We start from the raw sequence: 18,024 nt of genomic DNA on the forward strand, positions 1-18,024 counted from the left end.
TGAATCACTACCCTCATTTCCTACTACACTCCAATGACTAACGCAGGAATAAGTGTGAAACGTTGCATAAAAGTGTTGCTGACGACACTAATTCAGCGCTGGATACTAGCAGTTACCAAACCCTAGTGCGAGAAACTGCATCTCTTTACTTATTTAATTCCCCTCGTATAAAGTGCTTTCATTCGACCCACCGTTCATTTTCTTTTTTCACATAAAACGAAAAGTGATGTTAAGAAGCCAACAGCGATTACCCGAATTTTTACTTCGACGTCATAGTACACCCACTACTACGTTCATAAAACGATAGCCAAACCAGAGAAGAAACAACCCAGAGGTATATATAAACTGAAAGTGTCGGGGAAATAAAGATAAATTACTCATGATACTTATATAGTGAGAATCTACATTATTACTATATAAAGTAAGATTTTAGGAATAATTTAGACATTTTTGTTACTGTATTTTCACATAAACACTTGTTGGATTTTTTTTTTTTTTTTTTTTTTTTTTGTTCTTATCACTAGAGATCGCTAGATAACAAAAACTGTCAGTTCGTCAATAATACCCATTTTGAGCTCTTCACTGTAGAACATTCACAACAACAAATGAACTATAAATTTTCTTCACCGGTGTCCCACTTTCTTTCGTCTCCAATAGCCGTTGAATTTTCATTAGGGTTGCGGCCTGCTCAATAGGTGCTTTCTTAGTTGAATATAGAGCTAGAGTGCGTCCAGTAAGAGAACGTCTCTGACAGCTCGCAGTGACATTGCCACTACTCGCGTGTCAAGGTTATTTTCGGTGCAACTGTAGTGGCAATTTAATTAATGGTATAAGACAGAGTGATCGTGGTTGGTAACACTGGTATCAAAGTAGGGGCTGCAATGTCCCACCACATGTGGTAAGAAACGTCAGAGACCATCTCTTGTTGGCCGTGCTATAGCACAATTATACTAAGGTTGGCAACGCTGAAAAGACAGAAAATAAAATGCGCCTGCTTGTTGTACTGTTCAACCGATGCAATGTTGGTCGAGGAAGTTTGAACACAAAATGCAACAGCTGCCGATCTCTGAATGAACTTATAGTGTCTAATAATGTTCGACATCAATTAAATTTCAAATCTAAAATTGAAAACAGCATACAAATTATTACACAGGAATAGACCGGCAATGCAGCTATATTTTCTGAATTGTAGGTTGATGCCATCCGGTTATGAAACTAGCTGAATCACGAACAAGAAAACTATAAAATATCGAATGTTTTTAAAGCATACTTATTACATACGAGTGATATTCCTGAAAGATTATAATAAATAAAATATAGAGTTTCTATTAGTATTTTATCAAAATGCGAATTTCCCGAACATCAAATCATGATTAAATATGTTTAGTATGGGAAATTTTAAACATACTATAGAGCGTAAAAGCAGCGCTCAAGTTCCATTTGCCGTAACGGCCCAGTTAGTGGGTCTGAGCCGCTCCACGACATTTGTTAGCGACTATTGGAAGTACGTCCCACCTACCGACGAACGCATGGTCGCCCTATCGCTAACCGGCGTTATCAGGAGCTTTCTAGACTTATTGGCCGTCACGCCTTTTATTCACGTGACTCCCGTTTTACCTCACGACGCTGGCTGGGAATCGAACTCAGGACACGCGGACATGAATCCAACGCTCTAACCACTAGGCTACCGTGTCCCCGCCAAGTTCCATTAACACTTGTTATAAAATCACGCATGCTAACTATTGACTTTCGGTCATAAATCTTCAACAAAATACCATCTTCATGTCTACAAAAAAGCTTTTCTTACTCTGCTCTTATTGCCGGTCTGTACACATGACAATGTACACTCATGTCCAAAATGATTGTCGCATATCTATAACTGTCTTCTTGTAAGAATATAATTTGATAATGATTTCGCAGGGTACTTTTAATACTGATAGTGTGTGTATAATCGGAAAATGAATATTTGTGGTAAATTTCATAGGAAAAGTATTATAAATACGAAAATTAGAATGAGTAAAACAAAGTGTTGCTAAATGGACAATAGTTTTATTTTCGTTTTATTGTACTTATTTACTGTTCTTTTGACATGAAATTTGCCACATACGTGTCTTTGCTGATTATACACATACTAACATTGTAAGAAATACCGGGCTAATTCGTTATCAAATTATATTCCTAAAATAACATATTTATAGACATGCGACAGTAATTTTGGACATGAGTGTACCTTTAAAATAATGTTCACCATAACTCAGTACATACGTTACCGCTCTTTATTACAAACATTGTGGCTTTTGTTTCCTTATGTTTTAATTCTGAACATAAGAGTAAAACAGAAAACATCATATTGTCTTTCAATATCTTAGGTGTAATTATCAAATTCATTTCCTTCTACGCCTCAAATACTGTTTTAACGGCTTACAATCATATTATGCATCAATATTATGAAAACAAGTCTTGCAGTGAATAACATATCTACTACATATGTTAACCACTTTATTTATTTATTAACATGTAATTCAGCTAATGGCAGCTGAACAAGTAACCAGTTGAAGATTATATTGTGTGTTGAGAGAAAAATTCATAACCTACGCACACTGTAATAATTCATCCGAGTTAATAATTCACTGACAACGTTTACAAGAAAAGCACAACTTAAAAGGGAGCAATGGAGTGTCTTTTAGATGATGATGAAAAGTATATTTACAGTTTCACATCAAAGCTTTGAAAATCGCTTACATCTAGCCTGTTACAGAGAATATCGTCACTGTTAATTCTCAGTCTAAACTGTTTATTTAAAAAGTTCTCAGCAATACCATCTACCTACGCCTGAATGAAATGGGCGCTATATTTCTATAAATAATTAACAATTATTTAAAATTTGTGATCACAAACCCCACAACGTAGCACAATCTAAAAAAATACACACTGTCACACTCAGTAATGTTCGTCGTATTCATTGTACTGCTGACCATTCATTCCTTCGCCGTATCTCTCACCGTCGCGTTCATACTTCACTTCAGCTTCCATATTGATATTACCATAGTTTGGTGGCGCTCCGTAATCAGGATAATCTGAAAAATAAATAAATGAATGAGTCATAGCTGAAATGCCCGTTCATCGCACGGGGAGAATACGTTTATCGGAAATATCTGAATCCCCTGCCTCCTTACAATATTTATTTCAATCAAAATGTAATGAGAAAAGTACAGAAAATACTTTACTTTTGGCGTAAATATTAAAAACACCCTACCCCAGAGAATACACCTGTGATCAAACTGATATGTTTAAAAAATGCAGCTTGAAATGTGGGTATCTATCTATCTTCCAAACGTAGTTTCAAACGGATTATACATTTTTTCTAACCCTGAAAACTACAAATTCGACACAAATCTGACATTTTTCATCTCCCCTCCCCTACGCAAATGGGGATGAATTCGGACAAATGGCATTGGATGCATCACTTTTCATTTCAGCGGCCCCAAAAACTATGGATTCGGCACTAATATCGGGCATTTTCAATTATTTTTACATGTTACAATTTCACCTTCCAGAGTACTAATGAGGACTGAACTTTGAACTTCAATGGCATCTGAAATCTCTCTTTATGGATTCGATACTAATTTCGGTCGTTTCTTATTGTGGCTGTTTAAAGCAGCATCGTGTAAAGACAACACGAAAATAAGACAGCCATACAGGAAGGAAAGGCAGAAGGAAGCGTCTGCTGTAAAGTAATACGCCAAGACAAGAAGTGGAGACTATAAAATTAACAAAAAAGTCGTCCAGAACAAACACTTTTTAAAATAATTCTCGCATTATTTGTCATTCAGTCTACTTTTGGCTGGCTAATATCCCATGTCAGTATTACTGATAAGTTTCACTTATCTTTCCCATTGAGGTAACATTTATGTTTACTCCCTATTCGCTTGCTTGTGAATTCCATTTCACTTCTTACCTTCCTTACTACAAATAGTTCAGAAGATTCGAATAGACAGAAGGAAATTTAGATTACTAATATTCTTTGGATAGTTTCGCTTTCTCTTTGTTTAGCTGCTTTTCCTTTTTGTAACTTTTCTATCTCATTGGCATCGCACTGTATTCACAGCATCTGTGGATGTTGAATGAACACATATTCAGTAAGGAACTCTCCGGTTTGTCATAAGGACCAGTCACGTGATCAGGTCAAAAGTCACGCTGTGTGCTAAATCGAGTCTGGAGATTCCAAATCCAGATGTGAGATATTTCAAGCACGTAATCTCCGCGTGCTCTGGGTAATTCACAGGAGATGCATATACTTTATCATCATTATTGATTTTACTCAAACAGCATGACTTTTGACAATGTACTATCCATATTTACCTTACGTGCTATATACATAGTTTTTAACTTCATTATGTCTTTGTAATAAGCTTTCAATTAGCCATCTCCTCATTATAGTTTTTGCGATACGTATATGACTATTCTTTTTCATTGATTTCCCCATTGACTTTAATGTCCATCTATTTTAGGGCAGTTCCCTTTTGGAATATAGAATCTACATAGTTTCCTCTAGATTTGAACTGAATTCCAGCCATCTTCCCCAAAGTCTGTTCACATTATTGAAACCGGATAAACCCTTTTATACAGCTGAAGGTCAAACATACCAATGCAACTAATCCTATTTTTCCTTTTCTTTATACCAATTTTAACTGTCGAACCGATAATACGACACTTCCAATCAGCAATTTAAAATCAACTTTACCGCAGTAAAATGACACTACACAAACATCATTGACACAATTATTTTCTTCGATTATGGAATTATTAGAATCTTACCACCACCAGTACTATTTCTCTCTGACTACTCTTTACCTAAAATTTGGGCAAAGGCATTCTTTTACTATACATTACTCACTCTTTTATACTTCAATAAAGAGAAAAGATAACCAAGAGTTATGTCGCTTTTTCGACCACCACCTTCGAACATCGATTTGAAACGTAAGATACACCTGGAAGATCAAAAATTGTCTCCATCAGCATCGATGACCTTCTGCCAACGTTCTGAAAGGCCATGGATTCCATAGCGGTACAACTGGGTGGGTCGTGAAGCGAAGAATGTATCAAGTGTAATTTGCACCTCTACTAGGGATCTGAACTGGAGTCCTCTAAGGTGATTGTCCAAGGTATGTTACAGGTGATAAATCGGACGATGCAATAGTGTTTCCCATCCAAGACGTAGAATGGTGTCCTGGGTCATCCTACCCACCCCCATAGCAGAACATGCCGCGATCTGCGATGTTATCGCAGAAAATTTGCCGCGCCTTTGCAAAAAAATTGCCTGAGGAAAAAAACAATATAGCCATCGAAAAGTGTAAAAAGCCTGTTATGTGTAGATGCCTTAAATGCACATACATATAGTTTGAACTGTTTATTACGTCACGTAAAGTGGATTTTTAACAATCACAAGTGTTTCTTCTGTAGAAAATTTTTGAAGAATTCCTGCAGAAAATTTTGACTTACAAAAGCTCATCGCAGAAAGAGAAAGTAAGTTCTGCCATCGGGCTAGCCACGTAGGGCTTAGCGTTGTCCTATAACAGGAGGACCTCTTTGCGATTCAGAAGTGCTGGCTCCAGAATTTTGAGTTTCTCTTGAACACGGCTCAACTACTAACAGTACACAGTTGCACTGATGCTTTGATCAGTTGGTAGCAGTTTCCGATGCCGCGAGCAATCCAATAAACATGCAGAAGGACCTTCTGGTGCAGTGTTGGTTTCGGCTCTTTGGAATCGGTTCATGGGATGCCAACCAATGACGATGGCGCCATGGAGCTTCGTACAGGACACACTTCTCATCACATGTCAACATCCTTTCCAGAAATGGCTCCTTCCTCAGACAAGACAGCAAAGAAATATAGGTGTCTGATCGCTTTGCTTTCTAGCCCGGAGTCAAATCATGTCGAACACATCGACCCAGCTTGTAATGTTTCCCAAGTTGATGGAGGTGCTGCCGAATGGTTTCTCCACTCCCACTGAATTGTAGTCCCAGTTCCTCACATGTATGGCAACTGTTAGTCTCAATTTCTGCCTGAAGAACTTCATTTTGTACATGTATTGGTTTTCCGGCACGTGGTGTGTCTTCGAGTGTTTCGTCACCGTCCTTTAACTTGTTAAACCACCGCTGGACTGTGAGTGGTCACGACACCCTCACCAAAGGCCTGGCATATCTTCCGCCCCGCTGCAGCGGCGTTTGACCCCAGTTTGATCTCGTACAGCATACACGCCCTTATGACGCTCCGTGCAGGTCCCATGTTCACTGTCCTTACGCACGTTCAAGGTGTAACTGAACTTCAAAAACCAGGTAGTTTGTTGGATATCCCTACAGCAATAACCGATCTTTGCCATATCTTTGTTCGCATTCAACTCACGGTGTGAGGGCCAATTGAACACAGACATCCCCAAAACGAGACAAAACTTTCCTGGTTACTTTTATAAGTTTTGATCATTGGATTTCTAATGCTATAAGAATGCATACAAAAATTTCGATTTTGTTATTCTGTTGTAATATTTAATGTTGAACTCAATACTGTTATTTCTTTCTTCCAATCAATAGTTTATAACTGTTTAGTGAAATAACCAATGACCAACTTACCATCCGGAGGTTCTTGTTTTATCCTGATTTCCTGTTCCTCTGGTCTTTCGTAATCACGATCTCTGCGATCCTTATCCCTGTAAGTAAATAATATTTTTCTAAGACTTTTCTTGAATTATATAAGCACACATTAGTTCGTCTAATTATTTTTGAGAAGTCATGTGAAAGTAAAGACCCTAAACACCATTGCTGGCATTAACACTATTGGTCTTTTATATTATTATACAATTTTCTAATCATGAAATATTACTACTGTTACTAATAATAATAATAATAATAATAATACAAGACCTGCGCAATGCTTTTCTGAATATAATCAAATACTTGAAACGTGTAGAGATATATCAATATTTCATTATTGTTGCTGTTTATTCAAAACCTTTAAATCTCAAGCAACTCAAATATTAATTTTGTGTTCTGCAATAGTCAAAAGAGATCTCAAACTGTAAGTATTCCAACAAAACAAGAATTTTAGGTATGATCCAAAAAATGAATCGAAAGATTGCAATCTTGGCCAATAATTAGTTTTAGAATCAAGGGTCACAACATTTTTGAAAGACCCCTAAATCAAATTTTCGTATTTTCTACGGAATAAGCACATCATACTGAGTTAAGTGATAGTTTGGGTTTGGCTACACTATATGTAGTTCTCCAGATATAAGGTCTATAAGGAATTTTTGATTGATCCAATAATGAAATTATTCGATTCAAATATCCTGAATTAGTGGAAATGAATCAAAATATCTGAACTGTACCAAGAAGCACAATACACCAAACATCCTGTCTTTATGTCCAACGGCTTAAAAAAAATCTTTGTATTCACTACACTAGTTCAACTTTTGGGATGGAATTGTTAAAATTTGTCTTAAGTGAATATGATCTTCATTTACTATGCATTGATGAGTCCCCACATACGAAATGCATACCTTTATAATCTATAGTTGAAACACAATCTATTATTAGTAAAATTTCCCATTCAATATGTTTTTCACACATCTTGTTCCAGTTTTATAGTAAGTCGGTTCCATGGGGTCGCAGCATGGTAACACTTAACCTATAGCCACCGTTGGGAAGAATTTAAATGATTCTTTCTCAATGGTGAAAGAATCATTTAAATCAGTTGAGTTGTTTCAGAGATTATCTCAAACGAACACATGTACGATCTTTATAATAAAGACAAGAGTACTAAAACGTTCGTGATCAGACATTAGTTTTAACCTACACAGCTGTCCAGCGGGAAATGAGAGTGATGAAAAATATTAAGACGTTGTGGACTGGTAGGTTGCAATACTGTTTATTTACAATAGACACCTCATGAGTCAATTGAAGCGATAGTAGACCTTGGTACTTATTTTTCGGAATCATTCCCAAAATCATAGTCGAAGCCTTTCAGATATCCTGAACGGTGTCGAAAAGTCTTCAATGGCAATTTCAGTTTCGGAAATAACCAGAAGTCACGTGGAGCCTAATCTGGAGTATATAGGAGTAATCAAGCCCCAAGATTTCTTTTTGGCCAAAAACGGAATAGGTTACCATCCTCTTCTTGTGCAGGGTGCATTGACATGGAACGAAGATCATGAGCCTTATTGCCGATACTCAGGTCGATCTCCATGAGAATCGAACAATAAACGTTGCGAAACACCAATGTAATACTCGGCATTTACATTGTGACCGCGGAGTGAATTCTTTGTGGATGATGCCTTTGAAATCGAAGAAAACAGTGAGCTGAGTTTGGATTCGGCTCTTCTTTATGCGCACTTTTTCGGTTTTGAAGAACTCTGACACTTTGCAAGTGGTTCTACTGAAAGCACCACGTTTCATCACCTTTAAAAAAAAAATTAAATATAGCTGTTTGTTTCGTGTTCCTAACTATTCCAGACAGTAAAGTTTTCGTTTATCACCGAATTTATAGAGTACAAACCTCTCGTTTGCCCAAAATTCCGGTTATAATTCTAGTGAGTCCCCGATGAGCCTTGTACAACCATTCTTGCGTATAACTGCTAGTCCTGATCGTAAATCATCTTCAATGCTCTCCTGACATCACGAATTCTTGTATACCACTCAACCACGTTCTTACGAATCAATGTCCCACTACTGCAAACAGTTTGAATCATTTGAAATGTCTCTCTTCCACTTTTACCGAATCAAACAGAATTCAACGTTGACACGTTGCTCCACTGCTCCATTTTCGACTGACGTTCAGCAGGTACTGTCAGTCACAAGAACCCTACACATCGATCATTGTCGCTAGTGCTTTGCCACAGTGATGGAAGGCGGTGTCTTTACAGGCGTTGGTAGTTCCGTGAGGAAAAAAAAAAAAAAAAAAAAAAAGTCACCTTTTCCACTGGGTAGACCGTATTTTATGCAAGATAATTTTACTGCATATGCTTGTACGTGGATGCATCAAAATTCATAGTATTAATAGATACTTTTGTGTTTTTCATATCTATGAAGAGAGTATGTCTTCCTAGCAAATTAGATCTAAGGAAAAGAGAAAGTGGCAAAACTAGTGTTTCTTCATGGGAAGTTGCCAAAGGAGATCCAAGAGAAGATGAAATGAAGTCTTTCAATTTTAGTCCCACGGTTACAGCGGCTAGGCTAAAGGAGACAGTAATGATGAGAAATGAACGCAATGATGGAATGAAGGAAGTTGGAGGAAACAGGAGAACCCCAAGAAAATCCACTACAAAGCCCACTTGGCACGAGCTGCGATCGAACCAGACACCCCACGCATCAGAGGTGACCAAGAGAAAATAAATAATAACTTACTCCTCCACATGCAGGTGTGGAGAAGTGGGCAGCACAGTGTAAACATGCTGAATTCTCATCGGACGATGACCTACTCACAGGAAGACCAAAAGCAGTGATTGTTTCAGATATCACTGATTAAATTCATTATTTTACTTTCACCGAACTAGCGAGAGTGACAGAGAATGAGAATTTTCTGAGGAATTCTGCTGCCATACTTAATGATCTGTACATGTGCAGTCTTAACAAAATGGATATAATAATATGAGGGATAGTCAAATTCAAACAGCCTCCCCCCCCCCCCCAAATAAAAACCTCGAAAGTAATGTTCACAAATGTTGATACATTGATCCCACCGGGGCAAGAATTAATCTCATCTTTGAAGAAGATAGGCTCGTCTTGGGCGAACATCGTCTTGCATTGACTCAAGTCCCTTTCGGAATCTCTTATAGATCATTACTTACTCATCTAAAGATTATTTTGAAGCAGCAATGCCACGAAAGCTCGAAAAGATAGTTCTTATTTTGCAAGACAATGACCAACGAACACGTGGAGCTGAAATTACGACACATTAGATTTCAATGCTTGTATCACCTCCCTATTCCCCAGATCTGGCATAACTAGTTGTTTAGTACACTTAAAAAGCAACTATTAGGTCAGAATGTGATCACTAACGTACGCAATTTTTTTTTCAAGTAGCCTATATAAGGTTGGTTCGAGTACGGTTTCAACCTGTCGAGATACGAGGGCTATCCAGAAAGTAGATTACGTTTTGGAATAAAAAATCAACAAAGTATAGGAAACAAATTTTATTATATACAGATGAAAGCCACACACAAATACTACTTTTCGACATAGTCACCATTCAAATTAAGGCATTTATCGTAGCGATGTACGAGCTTGGAAATTCCTTCGTCGAAAAATTCGGCCGCCTGCGACTTCAACCACTTCGTTACCTCTTCTTGCAGCTGTTCGTCGTCATCAAAACGCTGCATAGCCAGCCACTTCTTCATTGCTGGGAATAGGTGGAAGTCGCTCGGTGCCAGGTCGGGACTGTACGGCGGATGAGAAAACAACTCCCACTGAAAAGATTCAATAACTTCACGCGTGACATTTGCCGTGTGGGGCCGGGCGTTGTCGTGAATCAACAAGATCTTAGAGCTCAACATTCCTCTGCGCTTGTTTTGAATTGCTCTTCTGAGGTTTTGCAGAGTTTGGCAATACCTTTGAGCGTTTATTGTAGTGCCTCTTTCCAGGAAGTCCACCAAAATCACACCTTTTCTGTCCCAAAAAACAGTCGCCATCATCTTCCTTGCCGACATTGTTTGCATGCATTTCTTGGGTTTTTGGGGAGAACCTGTGTGCCCCCACTGCATTGATTGCAATTTCGTTTCACAGTTCACGTGTTTCACCCATGTTTCGTCACCAGTAACGATGCGATCGAGTAAAGAGTCACCATCCTTATTGTAGGCGTCCAAAAAGTGCAACGCTGCAGCCATTCGCTGATTTTTGTGGTCCTCTGTCAAGATTTTTGGAATCCATCTTGCACAAAACTTGTGGTAACCAAGCTTTTCGCTGATGATTTCGTGCAACAAACTTCGCGAAATTTGTGGAAAACTCAAAGAAAGTTCCGTTATTGTGAACTTTCGATTTTCACGGACTTTAACATCGACTTTTTCGACAAGTTCGGCAGTCACTTTGCTGGGTCTCCCACTTCGATCTTCGTCGTGAACATTGGTTCGGCCATTTTTAAATCTTATGACCCACTGTCGCACTCCACCTTCAGTGATAATGTTGTCCCCATACACTTCACACAGCTGCCGATAGATTTCTATCGGTTTACAGTTTTTTGCTGTCAGAAACCTTATTACTGCACGCACCTCGCAGCTCGCGGGATTTTCAATTAACGCAGACATTTCAAACCGTCACAGTATCTTAACGGAGCACAGCACGAACCTCTCACTAGCACGGCTAGATGCCGACTGAACTGCGCAACGCTCTGACCCCAAGATGGCCGCGCTAGCCCCGCCCCTAGCGGACACAGACGAAAACGTAATCTACTTTCTGGATAGCCCTCGTATAACCGCAAAATTACCTCAATATTATTAGTTATACTGTACTTACCTGTCTCTGTCTCTATCTCGGTCTCTCCTTTTCCTGTCCCTATCTCTGTCTCTAGAGCGACTGCGTCGGGATCTCTTCCTTTCTCTGTCACGATCTCTATCCCTTGGCCGCTCTTCAATTTCCTCAATGTCAAGATCCTTCTTATCACGATCTCTGTCGCGGGATCTGCTGCGTCGGCGTTTCCTCTCCCGACTGCGACTGTAAATAAATAATTAGTAAGTATAAAGAAGAAAAATAGTCTATACATACAACGATGAACATGAACATTCAAGTGAAAGGAATAAATTATTTGATATATTGGATAAATAGAAAAAAAAAATATCTTCATGGGTGGATATCATGTTTTTTTCGCCTCCACTACTGTAAAAATTTTTTTTAGAAGTTTTTTAGTATTGCGTGAAAATGAAAGGCATTTATTCCGAAGTTGGGCGTCCGCTTTCGCCACGTTTTTTCGCTGTTATCTCCTTTCCACACTTTCTGCAATTTGTTATTAGGTTGATTAATCCGTGCTCTTCACAAACTTTTAAAAGATTTTGCTCGTTATCAACGTATTGCTTCACAAATATTAAAACTGTTAGTTCATTGCCCTTGTACATTCGTCATGTTGATAACACAAATGTTCGTTTCTTTCCCACAATGCAACTGTTCGGTTACCTTGCGTCAAGTAGTTCCCTCCGCTGGTCGTATAGTCCCATGTTTATAACCGCTTATATATAACAAATAAACAGATTTTTCGACACTCTTATATATTATCAAGCACACAAACGATTAAATTATCCATGTCTTTCCTGTAAATTTTAAAAATTTTCATGTAAACGGACGCCCAACTTTGGAACTTAACCCAAATGAAATAATTTAACAACTATGCTCAGATATCGTGATTAAATATTTTGATTTTTCATTTAAGATTTGTTTATTAGTATATGTTTGAATCTTAAATAAAATTAGTTGCTAAAGTAATACACTTAAAACTAGAAAACAGTTCTAGGCAAACGGAAATAAATATATATATTACCTAGTCTGGCTATAAATACTGTTACAAAAGTACCAGAGGCTGTAAACACTGTTGCGAGTAAAAAGAACGAACCGCGATGCAAAGTGCGATTATGCATTGAGAGTGGTGCTGTAGAAAGGGAAACAAGTACCCGTCGTATAGGCAGGATGAAGATAGGATAGCAGTAATAGCCCTACATAAAGTTGGCAAAACCAGGAGTCAATATTTAATACATTAAAAATGCTTAGCATCAGCCACATGTGTGTGTACGCACCATCCAGAGGTTCCTTAATACTGGATTTATTCAGAATCACCCGAGAGCTGGCCGATCACGAAATGCAACGACTCCTGTGAGATGAACATCTCCAAGCGAACGATGTCCAGACTACTCAGAGACGATCTTGGTATTCCAGCCTACCGAGGGTCAACGGGACACTTTCTTACACAGCGTCTGATGGAGCAAATAAGTGTAAAAGTCAACGCCTGCTTCAGCGGTACGCGAAAAAACGGTACATATTGATTCTGTTCATCGATGAGAAGTTGTTCACTATCGAAGAGTGTTTCAATCGTCAAAAGGATAAGGTCTATACGTCATCAGCTCAGGAAGCCAGGGACAAAGTTCCGAAAATGCAGAGAGCACATCATTTCGCGTCCGTCATGGTGTGGTGGGGAGTGAGCTATGCTGGCACCACACGTCTTCATCTTTGTGAGAAAAAAGTGAAAATTAGTCCCCAGGTGTACCAAAACACTGCTGGAGCCTACAGTGAAGAACTTGACCACCACCCTTACAGAACGCTCACATGGACTTTCCAGCAAGACTCAGCTCCTGCTCACAAGGCAAAATCAATCCAGGAATAACTGGCGCACAATGCGCCTGACTTTATATCCAGTTAGGACTGGCCCTCTAGCAGCCCTGACCTTCATCCCCTGGATTACAAACTATGCTTGCGAGAAGCGTCATCCCACACTTGCCAGTTTGAAGCGCTTTTTACTGGCTGCAGTGGCGTTAATTCCCCTGGAGACAGTGCGTGCTGCCATAGACGAGTGGCCCACCAGACCCTGAGACTGTGTGTGCTAACGGCAGACATTTTGAAATATGATTGGTACAAAATGTTGTCAGACCATATATGCTTCACATAATATATGCATACTAAATTCCCTTTTCCTTTATTGCTGATGTTGAGTTTTTCTTTGTAACAGTATTTATGGCTAGACTAGATACATTAATTTAAATAGAATTTTGTTCGTCTGAGAAGTGAGTGGCCAGAAAAATATGAACACACACTACATGCAGACTCAGACGGATGGTATAAAGACTGAGAAAAACACGTTATCATTCATATCATTCAAATTAGGCAATATAGTTTTTTTTTTTTTTTTTTTTTTTTTTTTAAAGTAATCAGTATATAAATCAGAAGGTATGAGTAATACTGAAATCAAAAAAAGAAATTATTCAGACGCTTTTTACAGTTTGTTATAGTGAACATCAAACTACGATCCCGCTCTCCCTTACAAGTCTATTGATGATGATTACGATTTCATTTTCACTAATTTACGATGTAATATATAAAAGGCTATCTATTACTACATGATGCTTACACAAATTTAATATTAGTAGATCTTTTCTTTACTTGAACACGAAACAATACAAAATTAATGGAAGTTTAAGTATCAAGCCAATCTAATGTACAATGTTACAATTAAAATTGTGTGCACTAGAAAACAACTTCTACGCTTCTTGAAAACCTATAGTATGTATGATCACACACCCCATAATACATAAAAATATGTACATAAACTTAATTGACAGAACTATATTACGCGTTAGTGCTAAACTAACTTACACCACAAGATTAATGTATATCCCAATAAAGCAAAATACAAGTTTCCTGAAGGTTCTCACCGGATTTTCCCTTCAGCAGATAGTACCATGCGTATCATACCTGTCACAAAGCCATATAATTGTCAAGCGTGTAAGAGTTTTCAAACTCATGCACCCACTGACGCTGAACTTGAGCGATATTTTCAAACTTAAAATGTCATTTTAAAACGGACATTCGTTCACAAATGTCAAACGTGTATCGGCTATTTTGTTTCACTATCATACATCATACGTCACATGTTACAGTGAAGAGATTACACACAACTGAGGAACGCGATACTACATAATTGTAATCGTATCGTTCAGCTTCGAAATCAATACGCAGGCACCATCTAATAAGTTGTGTATACATTTTTTGACAACTTTGTATACCAAAAATTAATACCATTTACGTTATTATCAACACGTGGCAGTGCCACATGTACACTCATGTCCAAAATGACTGCCGCATATCTATAACTATCTTCTTGTAAGAATATAATTTGATACTGAATTTGCAGGGTACATTTAATACTGATACTATGTGTATAATCGGAAACTGAATATTTGTGGTAAATTTCACAGGAAAAGAATTATAAATACGAAAATTAGAATGAGTAAAACAAAATGTTGCTAAATGGACATAAAAGTTTTATGTTTTTTTTATTGTTCTTATTTATTGTTCTTTTGACATGAAATTTGCCACATACATGTATTTGCCGATTACACACATACTAACATAAGAAATATCGGGGTAGTTCGTTATCAAATTATATTGATACAACAAATTTATAGACACGCGACAATAATTTTGGACATGAGTGTACACTAGGTAAAGGAGTTTGGTTTGTATAGCGTGATATTTTCTCCATGCTAAAACTGGAACTGGTGGTAGATTTGTACCAGTTCCGGTTTTAGTAGAGATGATAGTGGGGGACGGAATATATTCTTAATTGATTCCAGAAAATTGGCTTCTCCTATCTTCTTCCATTTTTACTCTGTAGCAATCGAAGTTAAAACAGAAAGTGGTTGATTTCTATCACTTCCGGTTTTAGAACAGTAAAGAGATTACGCTATCCTAACTATATATAAAACTACATGAACTGACATACTATAAATGGATATTTCCGGTTGAAGTGGAAAGTTGAAATTTGGCATGACTAGCTTTCCAGTACGCCATAGCAAAAATTGCCAAAATTAATATTTTTAATTTTTAGAGGGTCTAAAGGGTGGGGTTGAAGAAATTCTCCATGTTATTTAAATGGGCTTTTTTAAAATTTTATTTTAGGTACTAGGAATTGGAATAAAAACTCGAAATTCAGTTTGTTTGTACGTTTTCGTAGCGACATATGTAAATCAATAAAAATAAAAATTTCCAACTTTGGAGTGGTTTTATGGGGATCACTGAAAAATCTTTTCCATGCTTTATATGGAACATCTACACTCCAAAATGTTTAGACACTTCCAGCACGATTAGAATGATGGAATTTGGCATGGTTGTAGCTTTCCGGGACTAATCCACAAGAAAATTGCCAAAGCGAATGTTTTTACTGTCTAAGGGGTCTAAAGGGAATAAGAAGAAATTCTCATGTTAAAATAGTTTTTTTTTTTTTGGGGGGGGGGATATAAAATCTTGTTTTAGATGGTTGAAATAAGAAAAGAAACTTGAAATTTGATAGAATTGTGGGTTTAAGAGGTGCGAGGTCGTAGGCTGAGCAAACGCGGGTAATCTGGGTACGTAGCCCTCAGTTAGCCAAAGGCTAGTCTATTCTTAGAACGCTAAGTCGGTTACAAATCTCATTGTTTTTGCTCTATGTAGATCAATATTACAAAATCGGAAGTTGTACTGAGTTTCCATCACTTCCAGTGTTAGCAGAGTTAAAGATGAAGATAAAATATATTCTTGGGACGCTTAATGGATTGAAGGAAACAGCTTTTCACTATCTATTACAGTTTTTGTTCTATAACGATCTACGTAAACATCAAAAATAGTTAATATCTACCACTTGTAGTTTGAACTCGATCACCTCCATGAATTCTACTCCTAATTTTTGACCCTCTATCTATATTCTGGCCAAAATTGGCGTTATCAAGTAGATCTTGAGACTTTTTTTTCTTGAACGGACAAACTTTACAGAGTAAATACTATATATATATATAACGGAGCTTTGGCAAATCATACTCCTTAAGAGGCCTCATCCCGACGAAATTAAAATACCGCTAATTTTACAGTAATTATGTGATATTTGCAAATAGATAAAAAAAATAATACGTGGAACAAGAGCGCCCTAGACAATATTATTTTGCGTGAGGTACCGTTATCACAAGTTACCTAGTGGCTTTCCGTTTTCAGCCGTTTAGAAACGAGAAATAAATGCAGATTTTCAAAATGGCTCGAAATCGAAAGCAGATAAGTGAGTCGTGATAACGGTTTCTCATGTAAAATAATATTGTCTAGGGCACTCTTGTTCCACATTTCGATTATCTTTTATTTATTTGAAGATATCACATAATTACTGTAAAATTGGCGGTATTTTAATTTCGCCGGGATGAGGCCTCTTAAAAATTGAAGGCAAGTTTCCATTAGACCACACAGCAATACAGGTCCTAACATTGCTTCTATGCGTGCGTTCCGGATATTGCTACACTTCTCATCTTAATAAATAATAATAATAATAATAACTATTTATAACGCATTCCATCATTCTTTAAATCTCTCAGAACTCTTGAGCTTACCTTCTGGTCCGATTTCTTTTCTTATCTCTGTCTCTACTGCGTGATCGCCGTCTATCTCTCTCGGGCCGCTCTATCCTTTCCCGATCACGCTCTGCATTCGCACGCTCCAATCTATACCTTTCTCTTTCCCTTTCGTTATCTTCACGACCGGAATGCTTTATGTTCACTTCAGGTCCTCCTCTTCTTGTGCCACCCAGGCCTCCACCTAGAAGGGAAGAAAAAGATAAGTTATTCTTCAATATACTTAACATTATAAGATATTTTTTTCAATTCAGCCATTCTACAGCACAATTATTCACTAAGAAATTAACCATAGCGTTAGAAGACAGAGGAAAAATAAACCATAAAACTACAGTTTTCCTTCAACCGAGAAAATTTTTAGAAATGCTGACATTACAAATTCGCTAACAGCCAAGCCACGATAATCTACCGGTTCCAGTGAAACCACTACAATTAAGCAGCGTTGAGTGTAGCCAGTACTTGGATGGTGACCACTCGAGAAAACTTCACTGAAACTGGTAGCAGCCTCCGGTTAATAAAACCACCACAAGTCCAACTCGGAATTGAAAGGCGGCTGGTTGGCTTACGCCCTTCGGGGTTTTATAAACTGAGTTCAGTTTCGATGGGACTATCTTTTTACGTACGATATGACATTAAGAAATGTATTATTATGACCTCTTAATTGTCTGCGTGAAGGTTTAATCTCTTGTTGTACAGAACAGGTTCTTATCGACAACCTGGAACCAAGTATACATACAGGGTGAACCTGAAAGTTGTGTTCTAACTCTGGAAGGTAATTCGTGACATTAAAAGAAGACAAGTCCCCTTGCATGTTGTCCAATTCTGTGTCGTGTACGAGTGACATGAGTACCAACTTGGAATCGAAACTCGAATCTTGACAATTAGAATAGAATAGAAAGATGTGCACAGC

General features: G+C 37.8%; 1 protein-coding gene across 1 annotated transcript in view; it reads right to left on the bottom strand.

The window, feature by feature from the left end:
* Positions 1 to 2,482: 2,482 nt before the first annotated feature.
* snRNP-U1-70K (small ribonucleoprotein particle U1 subunit 70K) overlaps positions 2,483 to 18,024 on the bottom strand; it is a 77,514-nt gene continuing 61,972 nt past the window's right edge. The window contains exons 7-10 of the mRNA XM_081727647.1: positions 17,094 to 17,298; positions 11,503 to 11,700; positions 6,631 to 6,707; positions 2,483 to 3,077 (exon numbers count right to left, since the gene is read on the bottom strand). Of these exons, the coding sequence (XP_081583773.1) occupies positions 2,941 to 3,077; positions 6,631 to 6,707; positions 11,503 to 11,700; positions 17,094 to 17,298 (617 nt within the window). The 3' untranslated portion in view covers positions 2,483 to 2,940. The remainder of the gene's footprint in view (positions 3,078 to 6,630; positions 6,708 to 11,502; positions 11,701 to 17,093; positions 17,299 to 18,024) is intronic.

This window comes from Thermobia domestica, chromosome 10 (assembly GCF_964235325.1).
Source record: "Thermobia domestica chromosome 10, izTheDome1.hap1.1, whole genome shotgun sequence".
NCBI classification, from domain to species: Eukaryota; Metazoa; Arthropoda; class Insecta; order Zygentoma; family Lepismatidae; genus Thermobia; species Thermobia domestica.